This window comes from Chelonoidis abingdonii, chromosome 2 (assembly GCF_003597395.2).
Source record: "Chelonoidis abingdonii isolate Lonesome George chromosome 2, CheloAbing_2.0, whole genome shotgun sequence".
NCBI lineage: Eukaryota > Metazoa > Chordata > Testudines > Testudinidae > Chelonoidis > Chelonoidis abingdonii.
Window position 1 is genome coordinate 241,686,284 of NC_133770.1, and position 13,546 is coordinate 241,699,829.

Genomic DNA, 13,546 nt, shown 5'->3' on the forward strand with positions numbered 1-13,546 from the left:
CATTGAGTCCAGCACCCTGCCTTCAACAGGAGGATCAAATACCAATTTCCCTTCAGATCCCTAAGTGGCCCTGTCATGGTACAATTCCCCACTCTGAACCTTAGCATCCAAAAGATGGGGTACCAGCATGAATTCCTCTAAGCTTAATTACCAGCTTAGAACCTACAGTGCTGCCACCAACCAGGAATTCCAGTGCCTGGTACACTCTGGTCCCCCCAAAACCTTGCCCAGGGAACCCCAAGACCCAGACTCTCTGGATCTAAACACAGGGAAAGTAAACCCTTTCCCCTACCGTTGCCTCTCCCAGGCTTCCCCTCCCTGGGTTCCCCGCAAGATCACTGTGATTCAAACTCCTTGAATCACAAAACAGAGAGGACAATTCACCTTCCTCCCTCCTTCTCTTTCCCCCCTCCGACTCTTTCTGAGAGAGAAAGTAATCCTGACACAGAGAAAAATTAGCCTCTCTCTCCCCCTTCCCTCCTTTCTCCCCACCAATTCCCTGGTGAATCCAGACCCCGTCCCCTGGGGTCTCACACCAGAATAAAAAAACAATCAGGTTCTTAAACAAGAAACTTTTAATTAAAGAGAGAAAAACAGTAAAAATTATCTTTGTAAATTTAAAATGGAATAGGTACAGAGTCTTTTAGCTATGCACTGGGATTCCCTCCAGGCCTAAGTATACAAGTACAACATTAAACATTCTTTCAGCAAATGACAAATCTCGAACTCTTCAGCCAATAACCAATTAAAGCTCCTTTCTCAGCCAATGCACATTTGAATAAGAAGAAACAACATAAGCCAACCTCTGCTTTATTTCTATCTAGTCATTCCTATTTTGAATTAGAGCAGAGCCTGTAATCAGGTGAGATTTGGAGAGAAACCTGGTTGCACGTCTGGTCCCTCTGAGCCCCCAGAGTGAACAACAACCAAAAACTAACAGCCCACACAGAAACTTCCCTCCCTCAAGATTTGAAAGTATCCTGTTCCCTGATTGGTTCTCTGGTCAGGTGACAGCCAGGCTTACTGAACTTGTTAACCCCTTACAGTCAAAAGAGATATAAAGTACTTCTGTTCTATTAACTCCTACTATTTGTTTATGACAGGCCCCCTCAAGGATTGAACTCACAATCCTGGGTTTACCAGGCCAATGCTCAAACCACTGAGCTATCCCTCCCCTGATCATTCATATATATTCATTCCCTGAGCAAATTAAGGTATGCTAGCAAACGGCCTCCCCCACCCCCATTATAACTTCATCTACACTAGGATCTTTGGCTGGTGAAGCTGTCAGTTAAGGTGTGATTTTATTTTTTTTAAGTAACTATGCCAGCAAAACTTTAAAGTATAGACTAGTCCTAGGCTTTTACACCTCTTCTCAGACAGGAATAAGCTATACTGGTATAAGCACCTTTATACCAATAAACCTATCCATGCTGGGGGTGGGTTGTACCGCTTTAAATACACTAACATGGTTAAAGTGGTACAACTTTTATGTGTAGACAAGGCCTAAGACACCAGTCTTCAGGTTGCGCAACTCCAGCAACATAAGAGACCTATGAAATTTCACACTTACTGACTATGCTGTCTAAGGACTACAAAACTTTCATTTTATCAGAGCTAGAACACAAACTGACATTTTGCATTATCTAAAGGCAGCTTAAATTGTTCAATGAATCAGTAATTCTCTGGAGGCTAGGAAGTGGTAAAGTCAACTTAACTGGATATTTAACCCAAAAGCTTTATGAGACACAGCAGAAGATCAAAGCCCTTTTCAATGCTCCACCACAGGTAGAGAAGACAGCAAGACTAATAGTTCTTTTGTAAATTTTACTCACACATAAACTGTTTTACTTCACAGAACAAATTCCTTTGGCATTTATAACTCAGGATTAAATAAAACCCTATCAGCATGAAAATAAGGAGCATATATGGAACAGCAGCCATACAAGTCTTTTTCTGAAAATCAATTTTCCCCCTCCAGAAATTAATATGGATAAAATTGTCAATTTTAAATGTGTTGAAACTCAGATGTGACTTACTTAAATTTGTAGATCAAATTCATCCATAGAACTATTTGCATAATTTTTGTCAGCATATTAAGGCCCTGATTTAGCAATATACTTACGTGTAACTTTAGGTACATGAGCAGTTCCATTGACTTAGTGGCACTACTTAAATGTTTAATGTTAGGCCCGAGTTTAAGTACCCTTGCTGAATAGGGGCCTAAATGCAAAGTCTGGCAGTTTAAAAGAAGTAGCAGCCAAAGTCCTGATTCAGTATGGCTTTATGAGCGTGTTGTTCTTCCAGTTCTGGAAAAAGGAAACATTCTGGTTGTGTACTGTTGCTGAAGAAGGCACAGGAATATCCACTTGGTTCAAAGTGAGAGTCACAAAAAAATATTCATTAGGGATACAGAAATGTTTCAGTCTTTTAATTAATAAAAAGGGTGGACTTTGTTTTTGTGTTTTGTGTGAAGGTCCAATGGCTCTTACAACCCTGTTTTTCTCAACTTCTCTTTGTGTTTTTGTTCACAGGATAGCACACACAATTCAGGGTCTGACTTGTGAGGCTTTTCTGAAAATGAAAGCTGGCATTTCTAATGTGGATATTGACAGCTAGATTGATAATCACCATCTTGATATCCATGCAGCTCATTACTGCATTTTTAACATGCTGAGCACGAATATTCTTCAGTGGACTTTTCATTAGTAGTAAAGCAGCAGAGGCTGGCGACAGCTGAAAGTTGAGAGGCAAAGCTGACATGTAAAGGTGCATTTAAAGCCAATTTAGCCATGAAAGACCTGCGTAGGATCTGGAGCAAAAAGGTGAAACTTTACACAAAAGTACACGGATTTTCAAATCCGTGTACTTCCAATTTTCTTATAAGGATGTGAAATCTGGACATTGCTTAAACAAGACATCAGGAGGCTGGAGACATTTTATATGAGCCGCCAGAGGTGACTACTGGTATAATATGGTTTGATTTTAACAGTAATAGGGATGTATCATTAAGAACTGACCTTGAGAGGATTGAAGACATCATTGGCCATTGCTGGCTGGCCCTTTTTGGTCATATTGCCTGCCTCAGAGATAATGTCCCTGCACATCATGCTCTGAAGACTGGACTTGAGGACAGGAAGGGTCACAGACTGATGATGGCTATGCTGTCACCTGCCAATAAACTGGCACCAGATCAGCAATAACCCTATGGAGCTCTTAGATCACCTAGACCAAAGTCATATAGTGTGGTCACAGACTCTAGGCTCTACAGATCTCCACTGTATAGGTGTGTTGTTGCAAACATTCTACTGCATTCCCGCTCTAGAAAACTTCCCGTATGGGAAAAACACATACTGCAGTGCTGACAGCCTTTATCAACTGGGCTAAAATATAGACTACAAAGTTACTTTTCCCAGGTGTTACTGCTTCAAGTCCACTGAAAAGAATGAGCTAAAGAATGGAAAATGTGTTGAGGGAGATTGGGGGGGAAAAGCATTTAATAAATAACTTAAGTTACCATGTAACTTGTTTCAAAAGTCCCTCATGGAGAGTGTCAGATAAACTGAGCTTGCCTCATGATGTCCTATCGTCCTTGATAGCCCAACGACAGTGCCTGATTATACCCAGTGACTTTGCTCCCTTCACATAACAGCATAGGTATGTGATTGGACTTCCTGACATGAGGTTCAGACATTGGACTGACATTCTGCTTGCTTAACAAAGGTTATTGAAGATCTGAAATAGCTTCCTCTCACTGACAGGATTGGCCTAACCAGCTCAGCCTCTTTCCCACCTGCCCCTCCTCCTGGCTCCTTCTAATGCATCCTTTCACTCGGAATCAGTGATGATACATTCATGGCTGGATTCGGTACCCACTTTCACCTCTCTTTGTTCTCTCCTTGGCTTGCAAGACCCTTGCTGTCAGTCTCAACTAATGGTCCAGATTCTGGTGTCCAGCCATTATTCATTGTATCCACATGCAGGCAGCAGTGCAATATCCAGGAGTTTCAGAGTGGTTTTGGAAGGGACAGATTTCAGAAAACCAGGACATGAGATAGGATAAATGGATGTCCCACTGTTGTGAGCTCCAGCAGCAACACGCTCTGTGATATCATCATTCTCATCCTGGAGGCAGCTATCTGATGACAGATATGAATGTTGAACTCATAATTTGTGTAAAACAAGACTAAACTGCATCAAAATGTATTCCTTGCTGTCATGTTCACATAGTCTGAGCTTTTATCACAGCAGGCCTGGGTAGGTGCCTGAAGATCTGGGACTGTGGACCAGGACAGGAAGGATATCCTTTGTGAGTGTAGGAATTTTGTACAGTCTACTAAGGTGAAACATAGACCCTCAACAACATTACAATATAAACTGCTTGTTTCTTCCTAATGGCATATATTTCTTGGAAATCTGCTCAGTCATGGACTGAATCTTGGCTGAATTTTTGGGAGTGGGATATGCCAGTTACAGTTGAGATAAGCAGCATTTCTGATGGTATATCTTGGCAGATTAATCATCCCATCAGGTTTACAATCAATGGTGAGTGAAGTGTGTCTCATGACCCTGCAGCGGTGGGAGGGAAGGGTTTAAGATTAAGCATAAAACTACTTTACTGCACTGATGGGAGTGGGCAGACTGTCAGAGCAAGGGTCTGTGGATTTCTTAGTGAAGATCTTACTGCTTGCCTGTTAAGGCTTGGGTATCAGAAGATCCCATTTGGGCCTTGGTCTATGTTATACAACCAGTGAGAGAGGAGAGGCCTTCGTCATTGATAGTTCACTTTCTCTTCCCCCTTTGAGCCTCTACCAGGATATGTTGTCTTTAGACAACAGGTGACATTTTCAAAAGCACGAAGTAATTTAGGCTCTTAAGTCTGAAGTGCCTAAGTCATTTTCTAAAAATTGGACTTACACTGTTAAGTCACTGAGGGTATGTTTGCACACTGAATGGCAGTGCGTCTCAGAGCTTGGGTCCACAGACTCAAACTGGTAGGGCTCACGCTATGCTGCTAAAAACAGCTGTGCAGATTTTTTGACTCAGGATGGATCTTGGACTCTGAAGCTCACACCCAACTCTAAGCTTCAGGGCTTGAGCTCTAGCTGGAGCTACAAACTCTACACAGCTATTTTTAGCCCCATAGTGCAAGCCTAAGTCTGTTGACCCAGACTCTGAGCCTTGCTGCTGCAGGTCGCTGCTTGCTGTGTAAACATATGCTTAGGTACTATTTTACTCAACATCTTTCTTAAGTACAATCCAGTAAAGTAGTAGTTGCAGTTGCTCTGCATATGCAGTGGTATCTGTCCTCAAAAGTTCCTTCCCCCAGCAAAGGCTTGATTTTCAAATTAAAAATATGCAAATGTGCACCTAATTTACTTGTACAATTACTGCTGCAAGCCCTATTCTGGTATCTGTATGAGCAAATACTTTGTTAGGGCCTGTCTACACTGGCAATTTACAGCACTGCAACTTTCTTGTTCAGTGGTGTGAAAAAACACACCCGAGCGCAGCAAGTTTCAGCGCTGTAAAGCGCCAGTATAGACAGTGCACCAGCGCTGGGAGCTGTGCTGCCAGCACTGGGAACTACGCCCCTCATAGAAGTGGGTTTTTAGAGCACTGGGCGAGCTCTCTTCCAGCGCTGTGCCGCAACCACATGAGCCATGTTAAAGCGCTGCTGCATTTAGCGTTGCCAGTGTAGCCTACCCCTTATATACACCTAATTTAGGTTCTAAATGACAGACAATGTGTTTTGACACTTCTATCAACATACCAAAGTAATGCTAACATTTAAACACAATATGCTGATCTACAATAACCCTTTCACATCATACATGTACAATAGGTTGGGAATTTCTCTCTCCTATCTTTACAAAAAACATACAATCAAGGAGATACCGTACACGTATTTGCATTTGGGATTCATTTGAATAAATATTTTCCTTGATCTTCCTGCTGAAATCACACCATGCAATCTCTCACCCTACCTGGATATCCCCAATTTTCTGTCCAATCATTGTAAAATAACACAATCAATCAGAGACCTCACAGGGAAAATAAGTTTTCTTGCAGAAACTCCCCTTTTTTCCTCCAAAGTACTAAAAATACTCCACCATTATCAACATTAGTTTCCAGGCTAGAATTACATGCAATGACTACAGCCTACAAAATCTTTTGACTGATCCAATGAAGTTAGTTACACAGACATATTCACTTATAGTCATGAAAACTATAATAAAACTAATCTGTGCAATATTGCATTTTAAAAGGGTTTAAAATATCTTTCTTCTCTAAGACGTGACTACAAAAATGTTGTTTGCCATTCCATATTTACTCTCTCTCAATTTACATATAAAATGTGCCAGGATAAAAGATAAATAGTATTTTTTTTTTTTTGACTGCCCACCCTATAAACTCAACCTGGGAACTGAAAATCAAGCTACATTTTTTCCCCCTTGTGCTTCATCACCTGTAAGAGAAATTTCACTGATCAAATTTTGCCCTCAGAGACAGCTGCACAACCCACTGCTTTTCAATGTAGTTGCATGGTGTAAATGACTACGTTGTAATTGGAACTTAATAAGCAATTCTGTTTGTGATGCACAAGGAGGAACAGAATCCAATTCTGTCTCTCAGCTTTATTGGCTCTGCAGAATAAAAAGTAGTAAAAAAACATAATTAAAGTAATTAAATCCAACTCTGAATACACACCAGGAACAGATCTGTTGAGTATAAAATGTGTCATTTTTACATTAGTCAACTGTCTCTTTAGGGTCTCTACTTAAATTCATGTTTATGGGGGTTCAGCAGTGTAAGAATATAAAAAATGCCTGACTATAAGGAAATAGCATTTTTTAAATCTCAGTCTTACAGCTTGTCTATCTACAGGTTTTGCACCACTTTAACTATACCAGTTTTGATGCAGATGCAGTTAAAGCAGTATAACTCCCTAATGTGAGTACAGTTATACTTGTATAAAGGAGCTCATACTAGTATAGTTCAAGAGGAATAAGCTGTACTGGTATAAACACCTTCGTATACCAGCATAACTGCTTCCACCCTAGAAAGTGTACCATTTTAAATCCATAACTGTAAAATCACACCAGTAACCGAACTAGCTGAATCAGTACAAGAACTCTATGTAGACCAGGCCTTAGAACTATAGAATCAATTAGTAAGACTTGGAGATATTTAAAACTTATTGTATTTATATAATGAATGCAACCAAAGCCCAGAATTCCCTTTCTGACATGATGAAGTTCTTGCCAAAAAATGAGGCATTTAAAGCAAAATTAAAATCATAATTAGCTCTTAAGTATGTTGCCTTGATTAGGTCCTTGCTTTCTGTGACATTAGGGATAGATATATTTGTACTGTATTGTGAGACTGACTTTTATGTTTAATTTACCTAACTTGTGTTTGGTAACATAATGTCCTTTGTAAATCAATTGCTGCATTCCAGCCACTCTTAAAAAGTAAAAATTAAGCCATTTCTACTGAGGTAACCACTAAGATAAACTTGCTTCCATCCAGAAATTTTCAAATCAGTGCTATAGTATCATCTGACTTAAAGGAATGCTCAGTAAGTCCTGTAACCACTATTTGTAGATCCTGAGACATTGTTAATTAGCACATTGAAGATTCCAGTGTTTTGCAATACCCCTGAGTCTCTTAAGATCAGACCTTCTACTTCCAAGTTTCAATCTCTCCGTGTCCCTATCAGCCAGGATCCAACTCCCAAAACTGGTATAGTAAGAAGTCTGACCTGGCACCATTGACAAGTCCACCTCAGTCTGCTCTATAACAACTATGAATTTTAGGTAAAGGCTCAAATGGCAAACAGACACAACCTAATTGTTCTCAGGTGAAGACTCACATGGAACAAATCAAGTTCATCTAGGATAACTGATTTAATGCATCTCTTTCATTCCCTCAGGACTGCAAACTATTACCACTTGTTGCAGTAATTATTATTCATAATATTCTAGCCTGCCTCAGAAATGTTGTTTTCTCAGTTATTTATTCATCAAGCCTTTGAGCTTGGAAAACTAAGTACATAGTGGGCTTCTGTAGGTGCTTTGTTCTACTGTTATCCCATGTTGACTAAGTAGTGCATATCTGCATATGCAAATCAGGAAATTAGATGCAAAATTGCCATATGTACATAAATCCATTGATCTGTTAATCTAGGTAAGGATGCAGGCTATCATAGCAGCCCACAAGCCAAAGCATCTCACCTCTTCTCCCATAGCATCAAGACAAGCTGTAAGAGCATATTCAAGTAGCTTCATGGAGCTACCACTGGACTCCCTCACTTCAAAAAGCATGTTATCTTGTGTTGAGTAGGAATAGGGAGAGTGAGACACCAAGCAAGAGCAAAATAAGAACCAAAAATAAAATTTTAAACCATTAAAAAAAATAATAAAAGAGCAGGAGAGAGAGCCATTAAAGCACTAGAGAGAGCAAAAAGTGGAAAAGGTGGCACATCCATCTGATGTAGGGCGGTAGCTCCACCAGAAAAAAAAAAAATTGGGAGGCACTATCCCAGTCACAGCTATTAGCCGTAAGAATAAACTGAGAGCAAATCATGTTCCCACACAGAACCCACTTATCAAATGTAGATGTCAATCAGCTCTGAGAAGTCACTGTGATAAATTGTTACTCAAACACGAAAAAAAATGCTCTCTCTTTGTCATTAGAAGATAACATTTAAGATTACTGTATTCTGACTGACCCGTAGGTAAGGTAATATTCAAGACAGCTGGTGGCAAAGCTGCATTGTTTATCAAACCCACATTAAAAAATAATATCCATTTGATTATAATTTCATAAAAAAAAGCTATTGACAAAGCAAATAACACCACATTATTGTCAACGGACACACAATCTGCCATTTAGATGCTTTACAAAGAAAGGGAGTGGACAAAGGCATAGTTGATTCACACTGCTTTTGGTCAGTAATAGAAAATATTACTAGCTCTTTTTGCTTTGCTTAATTTCTCCCAGTTGTTCTTCCTCTAGCATTCTTTGTTTAAATTTCTAATTTTTTTTCTTTAGGCGCCTTGATTTTTCTGAAGACCATTACCTTTCACCTGCACTATGCACAATCTAGACACCTTTCCCCCAAGCACTGCCTGATTTGTAATACATGGGAGAAAAAATGAATTGAACAAAAGTTTTCCAGTATTTCTGATTCAACTTTTTAAACCAAACAGCAAGGGGAAGACTCTGGTGCCACTGTAAGTGGCTACTTCTGTGATATGAGGAATGGAGAGAAACAAGGAATTAAATTTGGCATGTGATAGTGGGAAACTTGCTTTCTCAATGTCTTTTCAATCTGGCCTCCTACCAATTCAGAAGAATCCCAGATACCCATCTGTAGTATTACCAATCCCTCACATTAAAAAATTGTAAGTCACACCACTCAAAATCATAAGATTGGTTTAAATCCAGGAGATTTAAATTTGGGGCTAATTGTTATTTATTCTCTGGTTTCTGAGCCATTAGAGTGCACTCCGGGGACATTTTCAAGATTTTCTCCACAACCACCAGGATGTTTTTTTTAAATGAAAGCTAAGATTTTTATATATTCAAATAGGATCAGGAGTCAGGGTTATAAGAAAATTACCCAGTATTACAAGGCTCATAATAGAATCACAACAATTAGCAACACTAATAGGCTGTTTCTTTGCTCTTACACAGTAACACTTTTCTGGTGGCACCAACAGAAATATCTTAAAACCGACTGGGACAAAATGTTTCCTGCCGCCAGAAAATTGCTGCTATGCAGTACAGATGTGATCACACCCAAATTGTGGTGAAAACCCAATGCAACACATATCCTGGAATATCTCATTTTTTAATTAAGACATCTGGTTTCTAGAACAGACATCAATATCATTTTTTCATGTCTCCATTAATCCAATCTCCAGTTGCATCAAACTAGCTATCTATTACAAGGGTGATTCTACTGCAAAGTCTCCCTCAATTAAGCACCCTAGAATTTACAGCTGTGTAGTTCTTTACCTGAACACACACTTGATATGGAATAGGGAGCATTACCTTCCCTAAGAAAGTTAAAGTGGCAAATCCCATAATATTGATAATGTGAAAGATATAGATGAAAGGGTATGGAATCTAAAAGAATGTCTCCAAAAACAGATTATAAAGAGATCATTTCCTCTTAGCCCCAAAAGAAAGCAATATGCACATACTTCAGGAGTACAAATTGGCTCCATCCATTCAAGGTGCTGTTCAAGCCTGTCCAACATAGACAGGCATCACAAAAAACACTTAAAGCCATTGTTTCTTAAAGTTTTTTCTTTAATAGGAAAAAATTACAAAAGAAACGAAACAGCTGATCTGCTAAACAAAACCCGGAAGAAAACTGTCATGTTCTCTGGTCTAACATTTACAATGGAATTCTGACTAGAGATTAGGGTACTTTTAAATCTATTGTAGTTCAGGATATGATGTTATAATTTAGGGGACAGGGACAGTTTAGTCCACAACATCTATTTATGTGGGCAAAGGAGAGCAAGAACTGGAATGATGAAAACTTTCGTACTCCACACTTTTGGATTATTCCTTATGCTAAACTAGCTCATCTTTTGTGTATTACAACCCTTTCACCTGTATTACAACTTTAAGCTCAATGACAAACAAATATCACTGAATTTAGTTCCATTAGAAGATGAATACACATCAGGCTGACTCACTCTCACCACCCTCCAGGCAGTGACTACGCTTTACATCAAGCCTACTTTAGACACCACTGAAAATGATATTTAACACCTTTTACCCAAATTATATCACTATCTACTTCACTAGTGATTTAAATAACCACAGATAAATTGAAGAGAATTTGAAGTGAATTCCAGGCTCGCCAAAACCCCCAAAATAATCAAAGCAAATAAAATATTCAAGTAGCTAGTCTTCTTACCTTGTTCTTTTATCTGACGAATTTGCTTCACAGTTTCTTTCAAGATTGCACATTTGTCAGGTTTAAAGTTAAAGTTGTCAATATCGTTAAAATTTGCAAATATCAGCTCTGCAAGTTCTTCTATGTATTTATTCTCCTGCTCACGATTACGTTTCTCAGTGCTTCTTTTAGGGCTGAAAGAGGAGTTTAATATGTGTTATTTTTAACAATAGTCTGTTCACCTTCTGGTGACTGACAGTTCATAGTTGAGGTTAGGATTTTGAAGAATATTGAACATCAAAGAAATAAAACAAAAAAAAAAAAACCTCATCAACCTACTGTTTCTTGAGTAGCAATGTCTATGTTAGAACAATTAATTAGCTCAAAAGTGAACATTTTAAAAAGGACACTGCTCACTTGTTTGTCAGCTTTTGGAGATGGGTTTCAAAATTAAAAAAAAATATGCAAAAAAAGTTTAAGCAAAATACAAATGCACTTCCCTGCCATGTTAAGACTTCAGGCAAAAACACATTTTGTTAGTACAGGAGAAAGTGAAACTGCCCCGAAACAAAAGTTAAACCAACCAACCTATTTCCATTGTCCAACCCATGTGAAATGCAAAGATTAACCACTAGCATAAATGCTGAATACTAAGTTAAGAGTTTTTAAATTCTTTCAGTTTTAATAAAGTAACCGAGGTCATTTTTTATTATTATTTTATGTTAGAAGTATCTAAAATTTCATAAAAGACAAATGGGCAAATCCTATACTGTAGTTTGAAATGATTGAAGAATTCCCCTTCATACTGAGTGCTAGAGAAAGCTATTTACACAAGCTACCCAGTCTTTATCCAGATGGCAACATGAACTGTACCCAGGGCAAGCTTTAGCAAGTGCAAGGCCCGACTCATGGGGCTTGTACTTACTGGGCAGTGCTCCGAGTCTTCGGCGACACTTCGGATTGCCATGCTCTGGGGAGCACGGCTGAGTGCTTAGAGCTGTCTGCCTGCTCTCCGGCCAGAGGAAGGAGGCGGCGGGGCTTGCCACGCTCTGGCTGGGGTAGCAGAGCCACCGGGCTTGCCGCGCTCCAGTGGGAGGAGCAGGGCCACAGGGCTTGCCGCGCTCCGCTCAGTGCTCCGGCCCAGGGAGTGGGGCCATAGGCTTGCCGCGCTCTGGCTAGGTGCGGGGCCCTCCTAGGCGCAGGGCCCAATTCGGGGGAATCGGCCTAAAGCCAGCCCTGACTGTACCTTCTTTGCCTGAGCAAGGGCTCAAAAAATATATTTGATTTATAACAAGGGTTAACAGCTTAGATTTGTCTGAATGGAATAGTTGTGTAGTGACTCCCTGCTGGAATGAGAACTTAGTTGGCCATTGCCTAACAAGTGTGAAAAGTGTGTGGACTTTATTTATTACGTATAAGAAAAAATATAAAAAGATTGACTACCTACCTTGCAGTAACTGTGGTTCTTTTGTTTATGTGGCTCCCACTCTAGATGTGCATGCATGCATGAGATTGGCATCTTTGAACAGCAACATCTGTGGGGGCTGCACCCAAGCCCATTGAGGGAAATTTGAGCCCCAAGTCCCCATTTCACTTTATTTCCACAGATGTTTTGGGGAATTCTCTGAGCTCAGGGCCCCAATAAAATTGTCCCTGCCTTTCCGCTCCTCTCATCAGCCCTGGCTGCACCTATGCCCTGGATGCCCCCAGGCCCCTTAGCCAATAGATATAAAGGGCACAGTGGCTACAACAGTCCCTCAGTTCCCACACCAATTCAGAATCTCAGCAAATGAGTTTCTGAAATAGCACAGATAAAGGGTGGGTCATGGGATCCTCACAAACATCTTGAAGAACACAGTTACTGCAAGGGAAGTAACTGTTCTCTCCTTTTCATATATTTGTGCATGTGGATCCCACTGTAGGTGACTCGCACTACTCCACATTGGAAAGGTGGGACATCCTAGCTGCCCACTAACTAAATGACTGTAATGCGGCCTTCCCAAAGCTGATATTTGATCTTTCAGCCAAGTCAAAGGTGCAGTGCTTAACTTATAGGGGACTACTCCAAGTAGCTGCCTTCCAGATCTCAAATATGGAACTATTTCTGAAACATACATAAGAGGTAGCTTGAGCTTTAGTTGAATGTGCCTTAAATGTTTGGTGGCAGGACTATGCCAGACATGTGGTAGCAGACTAAAGTAAACTGGGTAATTCATTTAGAAATTCTCTGAGAGATGACTTGCCCTGTAGCGGCACTATTTCAAACAACAAAAAAGACTGAGGGACAGTCTAAAGGATTTTGTCCTATAAACAAACATCTATGTTTCGCTAGCAAAGACTGGGGTTTGGAAAGAACACTGGAAGATTAATTACCTGGTTTAAAAAGAAATCTGAAACAACTCTTGGAATAACTGTAGGATGAGGGCTCAACATCACCTTGTCTCAGTGAAACAGGGCAGAAGGAGGAGGATCCAGCCATGAGGGCTTGGAGTTCACTGTCCTAGCTGGCTGATGTAACAACCACCAAAAAAGGCAGTTCTGAGAGTAAAAAGGTAAAAAACATTCAGAAAGGAGTTCAAAGGGACGCCTCATAGGATCAGTGAGGATGATGTTGAGATAGTAAAA

The 13,546-nt window shown here is 40.0% G+C and overlaps 1 protein-coding gene across 3 annotated transcripts in view; it reads right to left on the reverse strand.

The window, feature by feature from the left end:
• Positions 1–13,546, reverse strand: part of NCOA2 (nuclear receptor coactivator 2) — a 293,779-nt gene that overhangs the window by 121,376 nt on the left and 158,857 nt on the right. For all 3 annotated transcript variants that reach the window (XM_075063071.1, XM_032794449.2, XM_075063070.1), the window contains one exon: positions 10,943–11,115. In XM_075063071.1, the coding sequence (XP_074919172.1) occupies positions 10,943–11,115 (173 nt within the window). The remainder of the gene's footprint in view (positions 1–10,942; positions 11,116–13,546) is intronic.